General features: G+C 46.6%; 1 protein-coding gene across 1 annotated transcript in view; it reads left to right on the forward strand.

Moving 5' to 3' along the window:
• The first annotated feature begins 108 nt into the window (after positions 1-108).
• NUDC (nuclear distribution C, dynein complex regulator) overlaps positions 109-16,410 on the forward strand; it is a 48,335-nt gene continuing 32,033 nt past the window's right edge. The window contains exons 1-2 of the mRNA XM_069224068.1: positions 109-343; positions 11,761-11,838. Of these exons, the coding sequence (XP_069080169.1) occupies positions 269-343; positions 11,761-11,838 (153 nt within the window). The 5' untranslated portion in view covers positions 109-268. The remainder of the gene's footprint in view (positions 344-11,760; positions 11,839-16,410) is intronic.

The following is a 16,410-nucleotide window of genomic DNA, read 5'->3' on the forward strand; positions in this document are numbered from 1 at the left end:
CGCGCTCCGACCCCACCTCGTCTCTCGGCTGGCTAATACATTAGCCTATAGTCGTGCACGTAACAGGCACGCTAGCTCCTGAATGGTCGGCGATGTCTCGTGGCTGACAGAGCCGGAAGTCAACCCGCTGCAGTGTGAACGTCAGGCCGCATCTAGAGCCTGACATCAAGTCGGGAAAGTGAGAATAACCGGATACGGATCTAGGGTACCGGAGACTTGGTTTTGTGAGAGTGTGTTAAAGAGTGGATAGAGCTTGACCAGAGCAGAGATGACTGATACCGACGAAAGGTTTGACGGGATGCTGTTGGCTATGGCGCAGCAACACGATGGGGGAGTACAGGAGGTGAGAGTCTATGTCCTGGGATGGTGGCGATTTTTTTGGACTACAGGGAATTAGGTCCTTGCAGTGCGGGACTGACTGCAAGCGAAGGCCACGTTCTGTTTATGTGGTAAAGGCAATGATGCCTGATTGGACGTAATGTAGCATTTTATGTCTTGCCTCACAGACTGAAATAAAAAAATAATATTTCCTGAATTTACAGTGGACTCACAGTCCGCAAATTGGTTACTAGTGGTTCGCTTTGTCACCCTCGTTTGCTTGCCTTCTTCTTGTGTCTGTTTCTTCCCCCGGAACATAGTTTCTTTAGCACATTTTTTATTTGATGGATTGTATCCTTCCTCTGCTTACTGTTAGGGAATTCATTTTTATTTTTTCTAAGCACCCCATGAGAGTGCATGTATTTTTCAGCTGTCTCCTTCCTGTGTTTCTCCTAGCGCCAAATAACTGTGCCCATGCACCCCTCTTTCTTCTCTTCTGCTCCCCCCAAAAAAACTCCCACCTCCCCTTTGTTTCTTTCTCCCTTGTGCACTTATCCCACTCCATGTTGCTCTCTCTTTCTTGTGTGCTTCTTCCTTGCTAAACAATCCTACCTTCCATTGTTGTCTCCATTGTGTGCCTTGTCCCCTGCGTTGCTCTATCCCTCTGGTGCTACCTTTCCCACTATCTTTTGTGTTAAGCCGTCCACCGCACGCCCTTTTTTAAAAATTATTTCTGTTTTGCACTTTAGCACTGAAAAACTATTTTAGTTTGAATATTTCCCATCCAAGTTGTGCCTGCCATCCTGAATAAGGCACGACCTGTCAGCTTTGCCAGTGTTTTTAAATAAAACTACTGTTGTGTTTTCACTGTGATGCACTGACTGGCACACTGGGATTCCCCTTTTCAGATGAACCTCCTGTGTGGTGCATTTAATAGGGCAAACATAAAACACTAAATTCAAGATGGCAGCTTTTGTGACACCCAAACTGGAGCCCATGCCACATGCATATCTCAAGGCGGCTGCAATGGTGACTTAAAACGATTATTGTTTTGCCTGAAGTTGAACTACTACGCTAGTCATTTTTTCTACTTCTAATGTGCGAGACAGGTGCTAGACCAGTGTGGATTCTGTCTCACACGAGCAGCAGCACCCGTGGCCACTCTTGTGTGCTTTGTCCTCGTCGCCAGATTAGTTGCACTTTCACAACTGGACGGTCGTGGTGACTAACTGATCTTAGGCACAGGGGTCACTTATCACAGGCTGCAGATTACTTGCTGCCTCTGATCATAGGTGGTATTCTGGGCAGACCGCAATATTAGTCCAGCATATATTTCGCTCATAGATTCCAGTGCCTTGCTCTACATTCCAGTTTGACCAGACCTGTTTCTTCTCACTTATCTTGATGCACCTCCCTTACAGAGATTGCTGTATGTGTTTCGAGAGGATTTGATTCTGTACTGTCTGATACCCTAAAGCCTGATTTAAAAAAAAAACACACGTTTAACCCACCCCTCAAACCAAGAACTCCAAAACCAAGAGGTTTGCCTCTAACAAACTCTTCTAAACGAAAGCTCTCCCTACAACACTCTTCTGATGTCCCAAGAAATTGGCCTAAATACTGAAGCCTGTCTGCTCTCTACTGCCTTTGTTATGAGTTGTAATAACAATGCCACTATGGTATCTTGAGACCAGTTACCGATCTTGTAGGTAGCTGACTCTCTGTATAAAATGAAGTACTGTGCAGAGAGTCCAGTGGATCCCAAAAGGTTGGTTGAGGCAGAAATAATGGGTCTAGTGCTCTTTTGGTGGTAGTGTGGGCAAGCAATTAGGCTCACAAAGGAGTCGTGTTAAGCATTTGTTGTGCTTACAGAAGCAATAAATGAGACACACACTCAAAGGATAAATCAGAGACCAATTTAGAAAAATATCAGTTGCTTTTATATATGCTTTGAACCAAAGAACTTCGTTATGAGGTAAGCAGTTTTAAAAAAACAGCACTTTGCTGTTTCAAGAAGCAACAGTACAATTTTCAGAGTCTTCAATGTTAACCTATAGAAGGAAAACAAGAATGCCGTTTCACAAGTAAGTACACAACTTAAAATCCCAGTTTTCAGCATTTTAGACAAGCAACAGGCAAGGTTCAGGTTGGTACCACAGCAGCACCGGGCAGCTGGATGCAGAAGTCTAAGTCGGAATCCGTGCCTAGAGAATGAATGGATGCTGACGCTGTACTCCCTGGTAAGTAGAAGCGGTGTCAGAGGTTGTTCTCTCGGGTTTGAGGTGAGCACAGGGTGGGGCCGAAAGCTGCACCAAACTCACATCCTCGGCAGTACTGATGTGGCCAGGTGCAGAGGTCAAAGCCAGAGTCCATGTCCAGTGTTAAACAATAGAGACGGGAGGGAGGAATGTTGACGCGCTGCTCCCAGGTAAGTACAAGCAATGTCAGAGATTGGTCTAAGGAGGTTGAGGCGAGCACTGGGGGGGGGCAACAAGGCAGCACCAACTTACACCCTCAGTGGCACAGTTGCGGCCAGGTGCAGAGTGCCAACACCGTGTCGGTCGACCAATGCTACCCAGTGGAGTCAGGGAGTATCCGCTGAAGCGCTGCTTACAGGTGAGTAAAGCGGGGTCAAGGGTCCATCTCCTGTAGTTGACGTAAGTACTAGGGGGCACTACAAGGCAGAACCAAACTTACACTCTCATTGGCACGGGGGCAGCTGGGTGTAGAGTGCCAGTACTGCGTCGGGCGCCCAGTGTTATTCAACAGAAGAGATGACTTTCAGAAACGGACTGCAGGGAGAGGTCAGCCTACAGCTGCCCAGGTAAGTTGAGGTGCCAGGGGCCATAGGGACACCAACGGTTCAGCCCCCCCCAAGGCCCAGGGGCTCAAAGTGCAGGGATGTCTTTTGGTGTTGGAAACAGCTTACCAAGCAGGCCGCAGTCAGGGGGAGTACTTGGATTTAGGCTGCAGGCATTGTTGGAGTGTTCTGCAGGGGTCAGCACACAGATTACTTTTAGTCGGAAGTGTTGGTGAACCTTCAGTTGACTAGTGGGCCACTTGGACAATGGCTGGGGGGCATCTGGTGCAGAGGTCGTTCCAGGCGGCGGTTTCGCAGTTCCTCAAGCAGACTTCTTCTTTGGAGAGGGTTTCTTCTGGACAGGTCCGCTGTCCACTGGAGTTCTTGGTCTTTATCAAAGGCAGGCAGTCTGGAGGTTGCTGGTCTGCAAGACAATCGTCTTCTGGGTGCAGGTTTTCCTTGAAAGCTGCAGACAGGCCGGTACGGCTCTTCAGTCTTCTCTGCTGGGTGACTTCTGTTTTGTCAACACCTTCAAACGTGCCGGATACAGGAGCTATCTGATGTTCATGGCTCGGAGCTTCGTCTTGACCTCCATGAATCCTTTGAGAGTTCTGCACCTTATTAGTGTAATCAGGATAAATTGAGATCTTGCAGTTCTCGTATATCGCCTTATCCGGCTCCTGTGCAGTGCGCAAGATACAGTCCCGGTCCTTATAGTTAAGCAAGTGTGCAGTAATGGCCCTAGGTGGAGCACCAGGCCACGGAGGCGCAACAAGGGCTCGATGGGCACGCTCCACCACAAAAACTCTGGATAGCCCTTCCGGCTGCAACACGTCCTTGATCCAGTTCTCCACAAAGGATTCCGTAGCAGACCACTCCGCACGCTCCGGAAAAACCAGCAACCTGACATTGTTCCACCGGGACCACCCTTCGCGTCCTCCAGCCTTGCCTCGAGTCGTCCCACCGTAGATGTGGCTTACGCCATTTGCGTCCGCAGTGTCCCCATCTCCGACTGTAGCTCCGCAACGGAACCCTCCGCCACCTTCACCTTGACGGACACCTTCCGAAGGTCCGCTCTCAGCAGATTGACCTCCACCGCAACCGTCTCAATTTTGCTCTCCCGTGCCACCAGGGAGTCCTGAATGGCTACAAGTAGCTCCGCTCGCGATGGCTCACCAGCACTCAGAGGCATACCAGCTGCATCTCCACTCACCTCAAATCTCGCCGTCCGCTGTGGGAGAGCAGCAGGGGTCGTATACTGTTCCATAGTGTTGCCCTGTGAAGCATCCGTCCGTTTCTGACGCCCCATGTTGCTCCACACAAGGCCCAAATGCAACTGGTCCACACAACGAAGCACCCCAAAAACAGTTGTCGCAGCACTCCACTCCTTGAAAATTCAGTGTCCAGCCAGGCAGGAAGATCAGATCACCACCAGATGCGAAGCAAACAAGTAACACGCACCAGCAAGGTCAATGTAGGGACCACAGCACAGTGGAGGCCATGGAGAGTGTAGAAACAGCTAGGACATCCAGGAGCCATCTCTGCGACACTCGCCACCCATCAGCGCAGTTCCACATGCCCAGACGCCCAGGATGGCAGCCTGTCACTCCAGGGCCTCAGGGGGACACAGCGGCGCACCTCCCAGCTCGGAATGCCGTCCCCCAAGCCCGCAGCCACACGAGTCCCAGCAGGCTCAGCGGCACAACAAGTCTCTCGGCCCACAGGCCAGCCAGGAGGTGAGCCCAGAGAGCAGGCCTCTCATCCCGGCCCGATCCTGAAGGTGCAGCCACCATCAATAGGCCGCCCCACCAAACCGCGGGCCCTCAGACCCTCCTGTACTGGCCGCGGATGCAGCCTCTCGTATACTCAGAGGGGGCGTCCACACCTCTCCAGCCCCCCATACTCCCCCCCCCCCCCCCCTCCCCAACGACCCCTCAGAGCACTCCCAGCACAGGTAAGAGGCACGCAGCCCAAACGGCCCGGCAGGATCGCACAGGTGCCGCCTCCGCATCGTCGGACCCTGAAAACAGGTTCAAAAGATCAGCTCTCCCAGCCCCAGGGAGCTTCAGTATCACAACAGGATTTCACCGGGGACGGAAGCGCACTAAAATCTCATCCCATCGGCCATGTTCCTTAGCCAGGCCCCCACTCAAAATTGCACCAGAAACCAGAGGAAAAAGTGTGTGTGTGTGTGTGTGTGTGTGTGTGTGTGGGGGGGGGAGGGGAGGGACCATGTCAAGAGACACTTTCCCCCAGATCACTTCATATTCTGTACCCGCTGCTGATAATGAAGGTACTTCTTGGTACTTTTTTTCTGAGACACTCTTCAGTACCCTTCTCTTCTTCCCACCTACCCCAGAGAGCTTCTCCCCTCTATGCAACTTTGTTTTTTATAGGTAGCCTCACTGCTTTGGTCACCCTCCTTTTGAGACCACCCCACTATTTTCATTTTAACTTCAGACTCTTCTTGTGACCCTATCTCCCATGCCCCTCATGCTTCCCTTGAGATCTGCTCCCAGACAGTTCTTGGAGACCTCTCCTTGCCACTCCAAGGCTTCATTTAAGACTTCTGCAGATTACTTCAACTCAACCACTCAGATACCCTTTGTACTATGACTCTGATTCCTTTTTAGACTCCAGTTGTTCTTAACAACCCGGCAGTCAGTCCTCTATGGCTGATTACTATTCAAACCTCTCTCACTGACAAAACTGTACTCAGTGGATTACACACGGACATCTGCTGCTGGGCATATGACAGGACCATGCTACTTGACTTGTAAATGTGAGTTTAGGAGGGCTTTATGGATGTTGGATATGCTTCCTTAATCATTTTTTTTTTTTAAAGACCTCCAGAAAATGTGCAAGCACATTGAAACAGGTAGAATAAGGGCCCTATCTGTGAGTGAGTTTGGGGTAGCACAAGCTGATTATACGTTTTTAGGAAAATAGTCATTTTCTGTTTTTCAGGGTGGTCCAGCCCAGGATGTATTGTATGCCCAACTAAAGTTAAGCTGTGCCTAAGAGGTGATGCTACCCCAGCTGCTATGTGCACATGGTATTTGTGGCTCTTTCAGCTGGGTTACTAAGTAACTTGATGGCCTGCAGAGCACATTTCATCCTCAAGGCCTTTTTGGCCATAGCATGCCTTATGGGTGCTTGGTATTTATACATGTCTACCAGCTCAGCTCTGATAGTTTTCATAGTACACAACCCTGGTAGTAAGATGTTGCCAGTGCATGAAATGGTTTCGAAGATATTGGAATGACAAAGCCTAAAGTATATTGCTACTTGTCATGGGTTTAGGATTAGGAAATGAAGAAAGAAACCACCTGGCAACACTTAATTCAACTTTCATTATAGAATGAGGGGCACAGCTTAAGGAACAGTTATTTTTTACTTTTTAGGTTTCACCTACAGATAGCTTTTAGCTGCCTGCTGACGAAGACTTATTGTGTCCAGTACCAATATTTTTAGAGTGGACTTTATGTCTGTCAGTTGCTTATCATTAGTTGGCTTTCTTGTCGTCTCCTTGCTTACTACATATCCAATAGCTTTCCTTCCTCCTGTTTTGTATAGCTTCTTTATCATCCTTTTGAGTGAACAACTTGTATGTTTCCATGGCTCATATCTGAAACTACGTTTTTCTTTTTATTTGAACACTAAAGCGGAGTATATGTGTTACATTGCTCTCTTCCCCCAATGTGCTGTTTCCAAATCAGATCGTCACACCTCTAGCTCACAGTTTTGTTTCTCATGACTCCATAAAAGCACAACAACAGGTACCTTTTTGCCAGGGTTTGACTAAATAGCAAGCATCATTGAGTTGTTTTTGTTTTATTTACTACATTCCACATGTTGCATTATAGCTCAGGCCTTGCACACAAAGGCAGCATTTATGCTGCTGAAGGAGGGACAGACTGCTGCATTCACGTAGCTGGCATTTGAGGCAAATATTGTGCGTAGCAACATTGAAAATAAGAGCTCTCTTCTCCAGGAGTCTCACAAATCTCTTTCAGGAGCTGCTGCTGAGCACCAAATGTCTTAAAGTATCTTCTCAATTCCAAGTCCTCTGGAAAATATATTGGGCGTTTAAAAGCATTCTTCCTTAAATTCTGATACTTCTGGTTCTTGTTAAATTCTGTTCAGTTTCCTGCTTGGAAAGTATTCGAAAAATAAACTGAGTTTTATAACTATTGGAAAAAATAAATTCAGTTTGTTTCTAGATACGTTAAGCATTATGTTCATCACTTTTTATCCAGTATTTTTAAATGTTTTTTATTTTTTAAATAATGCTTTACAAAACAGTACTTGCAAAGCCAAAAGCTTGGCTTTCCCATTATAAAGGCAAGACCATTTGGCTTTGCCAGTGCTTGTTATATGTTATTGTTTTATATGGTGGTGGTGGTACTGCTTGGACGATGCTTCAGAATGCTTTTAGATGGAGTTATGCAACGACTCAAATGTCTGGTGAGTTGTATGACAATTGTAAATTGGGGAGGTAGGAGGGTCTAGTGCACTATGCAAATAGTTTTGAACTCAGTATCTTTGACTGCAAGCCAAAAGAAGGGACGTGTGTTCACTAGTAATACAATGTGTGCTACTCTGTCGTACTTTACTGCACTCTAGGGCACTCCACTATGGGCCAGTCTATGGCACTCCACTCTACAGCACTTTACTTCACTCTCCGGCAGTAAACTCTCTGCCACTTCTCTGCTGTCTGTCTCTCTGACTCCAATCTTCATCACTTCTCTGACACTCCTCCTCGGCACTCTACACCACTAACCTTTAGCCATGCTGGTGTATAACATGGCTAACAAAACCTCTTGGCTTTGCTAATAATACCTGTTATTTTATCCTCTTTTATCTTTGTCTTGTTTTGATGCATGGCCCTGAAGCCTTCTTCCACATGTTCCATTCCTTTTGAGCAAGAAATATGTTCACAAATGGTTGCCTGTGTTTCTCGCCACTCATCAGCACCCGAGTATAAACTCAGCAGCACAACTCTGAGACTGCGAAGGTATAAAAATGCAGTGGTGGGGGACTGGGGATAACACTAGGGCCATAGGTCATTTGTAAGACCATCTTTGCAACCATGTATTAGGCAGCATCACCTAGATATATTTGCTGTGCCTCCACACTATCCTAGACATGTGAACACCCATGTATGAAAGTCGAGAAACCCCAGCTAAGTGATTATTGGCAAAGCGAATTCCACCTTTTGGGGAAGATCTCATAAGAACAGTAATTTAAAAATATATATATATATATTTTTTTTTGGTGGGGGTGGTGGTGGTGGGTACAATCTTCTGTTTTGGTGTAGCTGTGCTTTACTGCTACCAGCCAACAACTGACAAAATGTTGCACTGCAATTAGAAAAACAGTGGCCCTAGTACAGGAAGGGCAAACCACATTGTGTACCTTGGTCTGACTTTCTGTCATTAGCAAAATAATGTTTCAATTGCTGTGCATCATCACATAGTACATGTTAGCTTAAGCATGGCACAACTTTTCCCGCCCCTTTCTTCTTAGCTGCACGAAGATGCCACCTTTCTGGGCCCACGGTCAGGCTTATTCTACATTCACAATGTCTTTCCTTATCTACACTAGTCAACTGCATCACAATCCCCTTTAACCAGCTAGTTTGGAATTGGTGTTAACAGTAATGTGTTTAAGATGTCTACTGGCAGCATCTATCCTTCTTTCTTCCCAAGTGACAAGCTGACTTTGTTAGTTATTTTCACCTATTCCTTTGATACTAACTCATACTCTGACATTTGCCTTCAGACGCCCCTAACCCATTTCTTAATTTAAAACATGATTCTGGATATTGTATAACTGTGGTCCTTTGGAGTTAATTTCTTATGGAACACAGTTTCCATGATCACCTCATTTCCCTTCCCCCACAAAAATGTTGTTTACAAATGAAATACTTTGAAGGAATTTGAGCAACTTACGGTGGCCTTTCTCTTTCGTTAACTAATTACTTTTAGCAGAGTTCTGACTTTTGACCAATGTAAGAATAGTTCAGTGTCTTCTTTCACTCAGATACGGTGTTTGCGATTAGCAACAAAATTACAAAATATTGGATGATTCAGTCCTTTCTGTGAGGAGTACTATTTAGTAACTCAATGCTTTTGTGTTAAATGTTTATTTTCAATCTCTTTTGAAGTTTGGTCTTATTCCTGGTAGAAGAGAGATGACGAACAACTAGGAGTCTTTTCTCATTGAATGCTTGTTTTTTCTTAGTTTTTTTTTTTTCTCCTTTTGGATTATTTTAAGTTCGGTTTGAGTTATGTTATGTAATGCAGATTTGCAGAGCGCATTATCACCCCGGAGGATGTCTTGGCATTATGCAGGTGTGAATCTAGCCAAACCTAGAGCCTGGTGTGACTACTCAAAAAGCTAGGTCTTCAGCTTCTTGCAGAATTCAAGAAGTGGGGGGGACGTCTTATGTGTAGTTCCAGGTCGTACCACTCTTTGAGTGATGTAGGAGAAGTCTCGACCCCAGAATCAGTTTTTTGTATGTGTACTTCACCGCAGAATCTTTTTTTTTTTTTTTTGTATGTGTGAGAAATGTGCAAGTAGTAGTCAGGATGAGCGGAGCTGTCTAGCAGTTTTGTGAAAACATATGAGATTGTTTAGTTATGCTGGACCAGCAGTATGAAGTGTGGGTTGAGTTTGGCTTGTGTTAGTTTGTGTATGGTAAGAAAGTGGAGCTCCTTCGGGTGTGGTGTGATGTGAGTGTGGCATGGGAGGATGAGAATGATTCTGGCTGCCAAATTCTGAATGGCCTGCAACTTTCTGGTGAGTTTAATTTTTCTCGGCTTACAGGGTGTTTCCATAGTCCAGCTTGCTTATGACAACAGCGTGTGTAACAGTTTTCTGGGTGCTGATTGGGAGCCATTTGAAAAACGTCCTCTGCATCTTCAGGGTATAGAAGCGTGAGGTGGTGGTGGCCTTGACTTGGGCGGTGATGTCGATTTTGCTGATCGTTGACGATCCTGAGGTTCTTGGGATTGGTAGTGAGTGTCAGCCCTAGCGCCGTTAGCAACCAGATGGAGTGCCACAGTGAAGTGCTCTCCCAAAGATCACGATTTTGGTCTTGTCGGTTTTCAGCCTGTTTGAGATGGAAATGTGGCTTGCTCTTTCGAGCTGTATGAGGTGTATAGCTTTTGCTGCACCCGTTGTTTCTTTGCAAGGAAGCTTGTGCTGCTCTCTCTGCTGAACGTGTCATATGCGAAAGGTAAGCACTCTGTGTTGCTGCAGGTGGTTCTTTCAGGATAGCTGCTATTTGTGATGTACCTGTTCTGTGCATGCCGTATATTTCTTCTGCTGCTATATCAGTTGTAGTTGTTCTATGTACACAGTTGAGCCCATGCAGCTTCAAACAGTTTACTTGCTCGATGCTTATTTGTCATTAAAATGTTTGCTGCTAGTTCAAATTGAGAAAAATATGCACAATAGATGCTTTACAGTTTGCAATACAATCCAAGAAGTGCCAGCAAGTTTGACAGTCTCCTTTCCTTCTGAATGTTTGGGTTTCATTTTCACCGCAAGTTTGGTCTCACAAGTGCAATCTCATCACCTAATTTCTGAAAGTTTTAACTTTAAAGTAATCAATAGTAAATCCCCTTACTTCCTGCAGTTGAAGCTTTGGTTAGAGATCAAGGAAGCAAAACGTTGTGGTGAGTAGGGTTCACAGTCCCAGTTCACAGAGCTGAAAGTTATTTCTGTTGCTTCACTGATGAGCAAGAAGCACACTCACTGTACGAGTCCTGGGGATACAGGGCAAATGATGGGGGCAGCTTTAAGTAGCTTCTTGTACGTAAAATTCTGCAAAGGATTAGCATTCATTTTAGTGTACATCAGTGGTGGCTGCCTCTGTAAAGGGGTGGTGGGATTAAAAAATCAAAACACTCACCTGCTCCTTTCAAAGACGTGTTCGTCTCTCCTCCGTCCTCATCCCCTTCCCAGCTGCACACAGGCTCCCAGCCAATCACGATGCTGCTGTCACCAGCATGACAGTAGTACAGTGATTGGTGTGAGCTGCTTGGTTCGGCACTCAGACAGGGAGTGAAAGCCTGTGCACTTTCTCCTCCAGACTGTGCAATACAGCCAGGTGGAGAAATGCAAAGTGTACATGTCTGTTTGACTAACCCAACACGGCCAGCCAAACAGACATGCGCATTTACGGTGCACATACCCCCCTCCTCCTCCAGCCCAGCCCTGCCTTTACCTGGCCCCCAGGAAAAATAAAATGATAATAACGCTATGTTATTATCATGGTATTTTTCCTTTTGCTGAATGCAGTGGGGCAACGCTCCTCCACCTTAGCGGAGGAGCCGCTGCTGCTGTACTTGCATTGTAAGAAATAATAGACCTACTGCAAACGAATAAGGAAAGCCAGTGTATGTCAAATAGTCTTTACTAAGCACAAAAACATTTGTTTGTAACATTAGTTCACAAGCGCAGTCCCACCATAACAGTGCCACTCCCTCCTGACAATGACATTTGGTATCTTTTCTTTTAGTTTAATTTCATAGTACGTCCCCAGGATCTGCAAGTCAAGGGTAAAGTGGCCTGTGTTAGCTGTTGACCTGATGCCTACCTCTGCATGACATATTCACCTTTTTCTCTCTCAGCTTGTGAATACCTTCTTCGGTTTTCTGAGACGGAAGACAGATTTCTTTACAGGAGGTGAATCGGGATCCGCAGATAAGGTAGGACATTGCCTGCTGAAGACAGAACTAATGCATCATCTTTGTAATACTTGCATGAAGCATATGACATTTGAGATCTCTTCAGCAGAGACATGGCATTGTGGTTTGAGAGCTGGAGAGAGCCCACAGGAGTCCTTGCTTTCTGGTAACTCTACGAGTGAGTATATTAGGCACTGGAGGAAGTAGTACAGGGTAATAAACCAATAAAGGTCTTTCTCTTCAGGCAATGAGACAAGAGACAGACCTGTTTCGGATGCGTATTTGACAGGAGTGACCACTTTCAGCAGTCATTTTGGTAGATGCTACTCAATGCCGTGCATGGACCTTCAGACAGGATAAGCTGTCCAGTAGGAGAGGTGGAGAGAGATCCGGTGAAGTTGGAACCCTCTGCTTATGTGAAAAGAGAAAGAGTTTGAGAAATCAACCTCTTTGTGAAGTCAAAGAGGCGCAGTTAAAGTTGTGCCCTACGTACAGTATGGCAGTGGAAAGGCCAGGACAACAAGGGTGCAATCAGGCTTTGCAACAACATCACATGTTTCTCACATGACATGAGAGCAGAGTCTTGTAGAGCTCTAAATGCTGGATTGTTGAATTATTGGTAAAGATTTAAGGGCTCAAAAGAGATTTAGATCCTTCAGAGCCAGTACAGTGTATGCCTCTAGTGTGTAAAGATCTAATTTCTGAGTGGTGGGATGGGAATGTCCCCTACCTGGTATCCTTATTTTTTTTAATTTTCGCCCTGGTGTCACGCGATTGTAAGTCTGAGCGCTGGGGCTTAATCTATCTTTGACTAAGCAGGTTCCTGTCTTTGACTTGGAGGGGTGCTGCAAGCATTCCTTCATACTGACAGAGGACTGCTGTCCATGTCCTGGTTGTATCACAGAAAGCGGTGGGGGCAGAATATGGTGTTATTAGATTTTTAGATTCAGTGTCACCTGACCTTTTTATCAAGGTCACTGAGAGTGATGACATCTAAGACATCACCTGAATTCTCCACTTCCCACTGGAGCAGCTGAAGGACTACCTATGGTATGGGTGCATGCCTGCCTGCTGAGAGATGGAAGGAGTGTGCCTGGTCCTTCAGGATGAGAGACTGCCCTGGAGAAGAAGCCAGGTGTGTCCCTGGATGGAGGGACACCTATAAACCGATACAAAGCTGACTCTCTGAGGGTAGAACCAGGAGCAAGCCATGCTGAAGTGGGTCCACAGGTCTTTCCTGGTGGCATCCTCTGAGGAGCATGCTTGAACCCATCCGGTGCTGCAGCTGCTTTGGTGACTGTGTCGGCTGCACCTGCTGTAGTAATTGTTACTATGTGCAGTTCTGGTTCAACTGCCTCTGAGCATTTCACCCCTTTTGGTGCTGCAAAAGCCCTGCTGATTGTGTTTGGGCCTGTACCTGCTTCAGCAACTTCCAACAGCTCAGATGGGGCTGCTTTCATCTCAGCAGTGGGAAGGGGCAGGGGCAGCTAGAACTTCACAGAAGTCAGCCACCACTGTACTGAACCTAAGTGGATGCTGGGCAAAGACTACGCTGCTAGTTCTACACTAGAGTCGAGCTCCAGAGGCTAACTTTCTACCCACTACACCAACTGGGGAAAGAACGTGCAAAACTCATGAACTGATTGAGCATTTGACTTGAGAATCAGAATCTGCACTTTAGCCTGGCCTGTGTTATTTCCATAATGACTAGGGTGGATAAGCTCATCATGGGTCACCTGGGTGAAGAATAGCATGAAGAGGATCAGCTGAGCCAGTGCCACAAGGGAGCATCGTGACCAGGATCAGTGCCCTGTATACTGAGCTGAATTGTTTTTTCTTTAGTACTACTGTAATAATCGAAAGTACTTTTTCTAAAAAAAACACAAGCACTCAGCTGGACATTGAAGATATTTTGTCTGGTGGATAAGTGTTGAGTTGTTCGCCTTTAAAACCGCTGCTTAACGGGAATCTCTTTTTCTCCCTTCAACCCCATCTTTTCCATTGTTCCCCAAGACCCCCCTGCAATGTGTTGAGGTGCATGTTCTGCTGAAGATCTGATCTCACATATACGTGCTACTTGTTCACAGGCTTGAGTCACTTATCAGGGTCAGCTCTCTATTCTTGGCAGGAAGTGTACCTGTTTACTTCCAACTGGTCATACAGCATGTTTACTCGTTAGCTCAGAGTCTGAGACCTTGACCTGCATTTCGTTTGCGGATCGGGCCTTATCAGGCAGTCAGCCATGTGCCAGGGGCAGGATCACAACTTCTGTGTATGAAGCTGTACAGGCGATAATAGCTTCCTAGAGCTTGACCTGTATCCTCCGTTATGGTCCCTCATTTCTGAGGCTGCTTGAACATTGCACAAGCTTCTCGTGCTCTCAAACGTGGGCAAATGACTCGCCCCACCAAAGTCCTACGGGAATACTCAAATTGGTTAGTCACACAACCTGTTGGTGAACACTGTAAAGAAGTTTATTTTGTGCATCAGTTTAAAAAAATGCCATGTTCAGTGTCTCATAGAGTAAGAAGCACTGGTGTATGGTTGTTGCAGGTCAGTTTATCACAGTGCTAATGAGTCAAGTGTGTGAAGAAAGGTGGCACTGAGCAGTCACTCCCAATGTAATTTGGTGAGCTCAGTGCATTCCGAGTTCTAAATGTTCTATGATTGGAGTGAACTGATATTTCTTAGATGGTAAAATTGTAGCCTGTGTTCTTGTCCAGAGTATTTTATGCAGCTAAATATAACAATCACATTTTAAAGTATTTATTTGGGCAGCCCTTGCTTCTTTGTCGCTGAAATTGAAAGTTCGATGGCATATGTTGCTGCAGATACACGTTTGGCACAGTCCGCTGCCTGGTGTTGGGCTCGGAGTATTACAAGTTGTTTTTCTTCGAAGAAGTCTTTTTTGGTCACGGGACCGAAGGACTCCTCCCTCTTCGGCTCCATTGCGCATGGGCGTCGACTCCATCTTAGATTGTTTTTTTCCGCTGTCGGGTTCGGACGTATTCCTTTTCGCTCCGTGTTTCGGTTCGGAAAGTTAGTCAGAATCTCGGAAGAAAGCGTCGGTATTGTTCCGTTCGGTATCGGGATAGTTAGGTACATCGACACCGATCATCGGAAGACTTTGGGGTAGCTTCGATTCCCCCATCGGGGCCTGGTCGGCCCGACCGCGTGCGACATCGAAGCCGATGGAACGGACCCCGTTCCGTTTCTGCCCAAAATGTCACAGTAAGTATCCTTATACAGATCAGCACTTGGTCTGTAACTTGTGCTTGTCCCCCGAGCACAAGGAGGATACCTGTGAGGCCTGTCGAGCCTTCCGGTCCAGAAAAACACTCCGGGACCGAAGAGCCAGGCGTCTACAAATGGCGTCCACACCGACAAAACAACGTTTCGATGACGAAGAGGAAACATTCTCGGTTCCGGAATCAGAATCCGGAGACTCCGACGTCGAACAACAGCAACAAACTGTGAGTAAGACGTCGAAAAGTAAAACCATCGACAAACCGAAAGCCCAGGGGACGCCACTGCCAACAGGCCATGGCTCGACCCATAAAACAGGCGACCCGTCGAAGGCGCCGAAAAAGGGCACGCCCATAGCGAAGACACCCGACTCCGGTCGAGGGACCGCCATGGAGCAACCTCGGAGCCGAGAAAGCGGCTCCGAGAGACCAAAACAAGATACCAGCACCGAAAAACATCGGCACCGAGAATCCATGCCGAAAGGAACAAAAATTCTGTCGGTGCCGAAACCGAAAAAAGATTCTCTCTCGGCGCCGAAAAATACCACACCTTCATCCTACTCAGAGGAACAAGGAATAAGTGGCCAAATGCACAGATTTGGACAAGAGCTCCAAAGTGTAGAATCAGACTACACACAAAAGAGACTGTACATCCAGCAAGACACAGGAAAGATATCAACCCTTCCCCCAATAATGAGGAAAAGAAGGATGAGTCTCCTCAAGGATGACGCACAACCACAAGCCAAAGTGGTTAAAAAAGTCACGCCTCCGCCCTCTCCACTACAACAGGCATCGCCGGCACAAACACCGCCACAAATGCACTCACCAGCGCAAACTACCATAAGTCAAGATAATCAGGATCAAGACGCTTGGGACCTATACGACACCCCAGTGCTGGACAATGATCCAGATTCATACCCCACAAAGCCGTCACCGCCAGAGGACAGTACCTCATACTCACAACTGGTGGCTAGGGCTGCAGAATTCCACAATGTCCAACTGCATTCAGATCCTATAGAGGATGATTTTTTATTTAACACCCTCTCGGCTACACATAGCCAATATCAATGTCTCCCAATGCTACCGGGGATGTTACGGCACGCAAAACAAATTTTTGAAGAGCCCGTAAAATCAAGAGCCATCACCCCAAGGGTGGATAAAAAATACAAACCACCACCCACAGATCCAGTGTTTATTACTTCGCAGTTACCACCTGACTCCGTAGTAGTAGGGGCAGCTCGCAAAAGAGCAAATTCCCATACATCTGGCGACGCCCCACCTCCGGACAAAGAAAGCAGAAAATTTGATGCGGCAGGAAAAAGAGTAGCATCACAGGCAGCCAACCAGT

The sequence above is a fragment of the Pleurodeles waltl genome, chromosome 3_1 (genome assembly GCF_031143425.1).
Source record: "Pleurodeles waltl isolate 20211129_DDA chromosome 3_1, aPleWal1.hap1.20221129, whole genome shotgun sequence".
NCBI lineage: Eukaryota > Metazoa > Chordata > Amphibia > Caudata > Salamandridae > Pleurodeles > Pleurodeles waltl.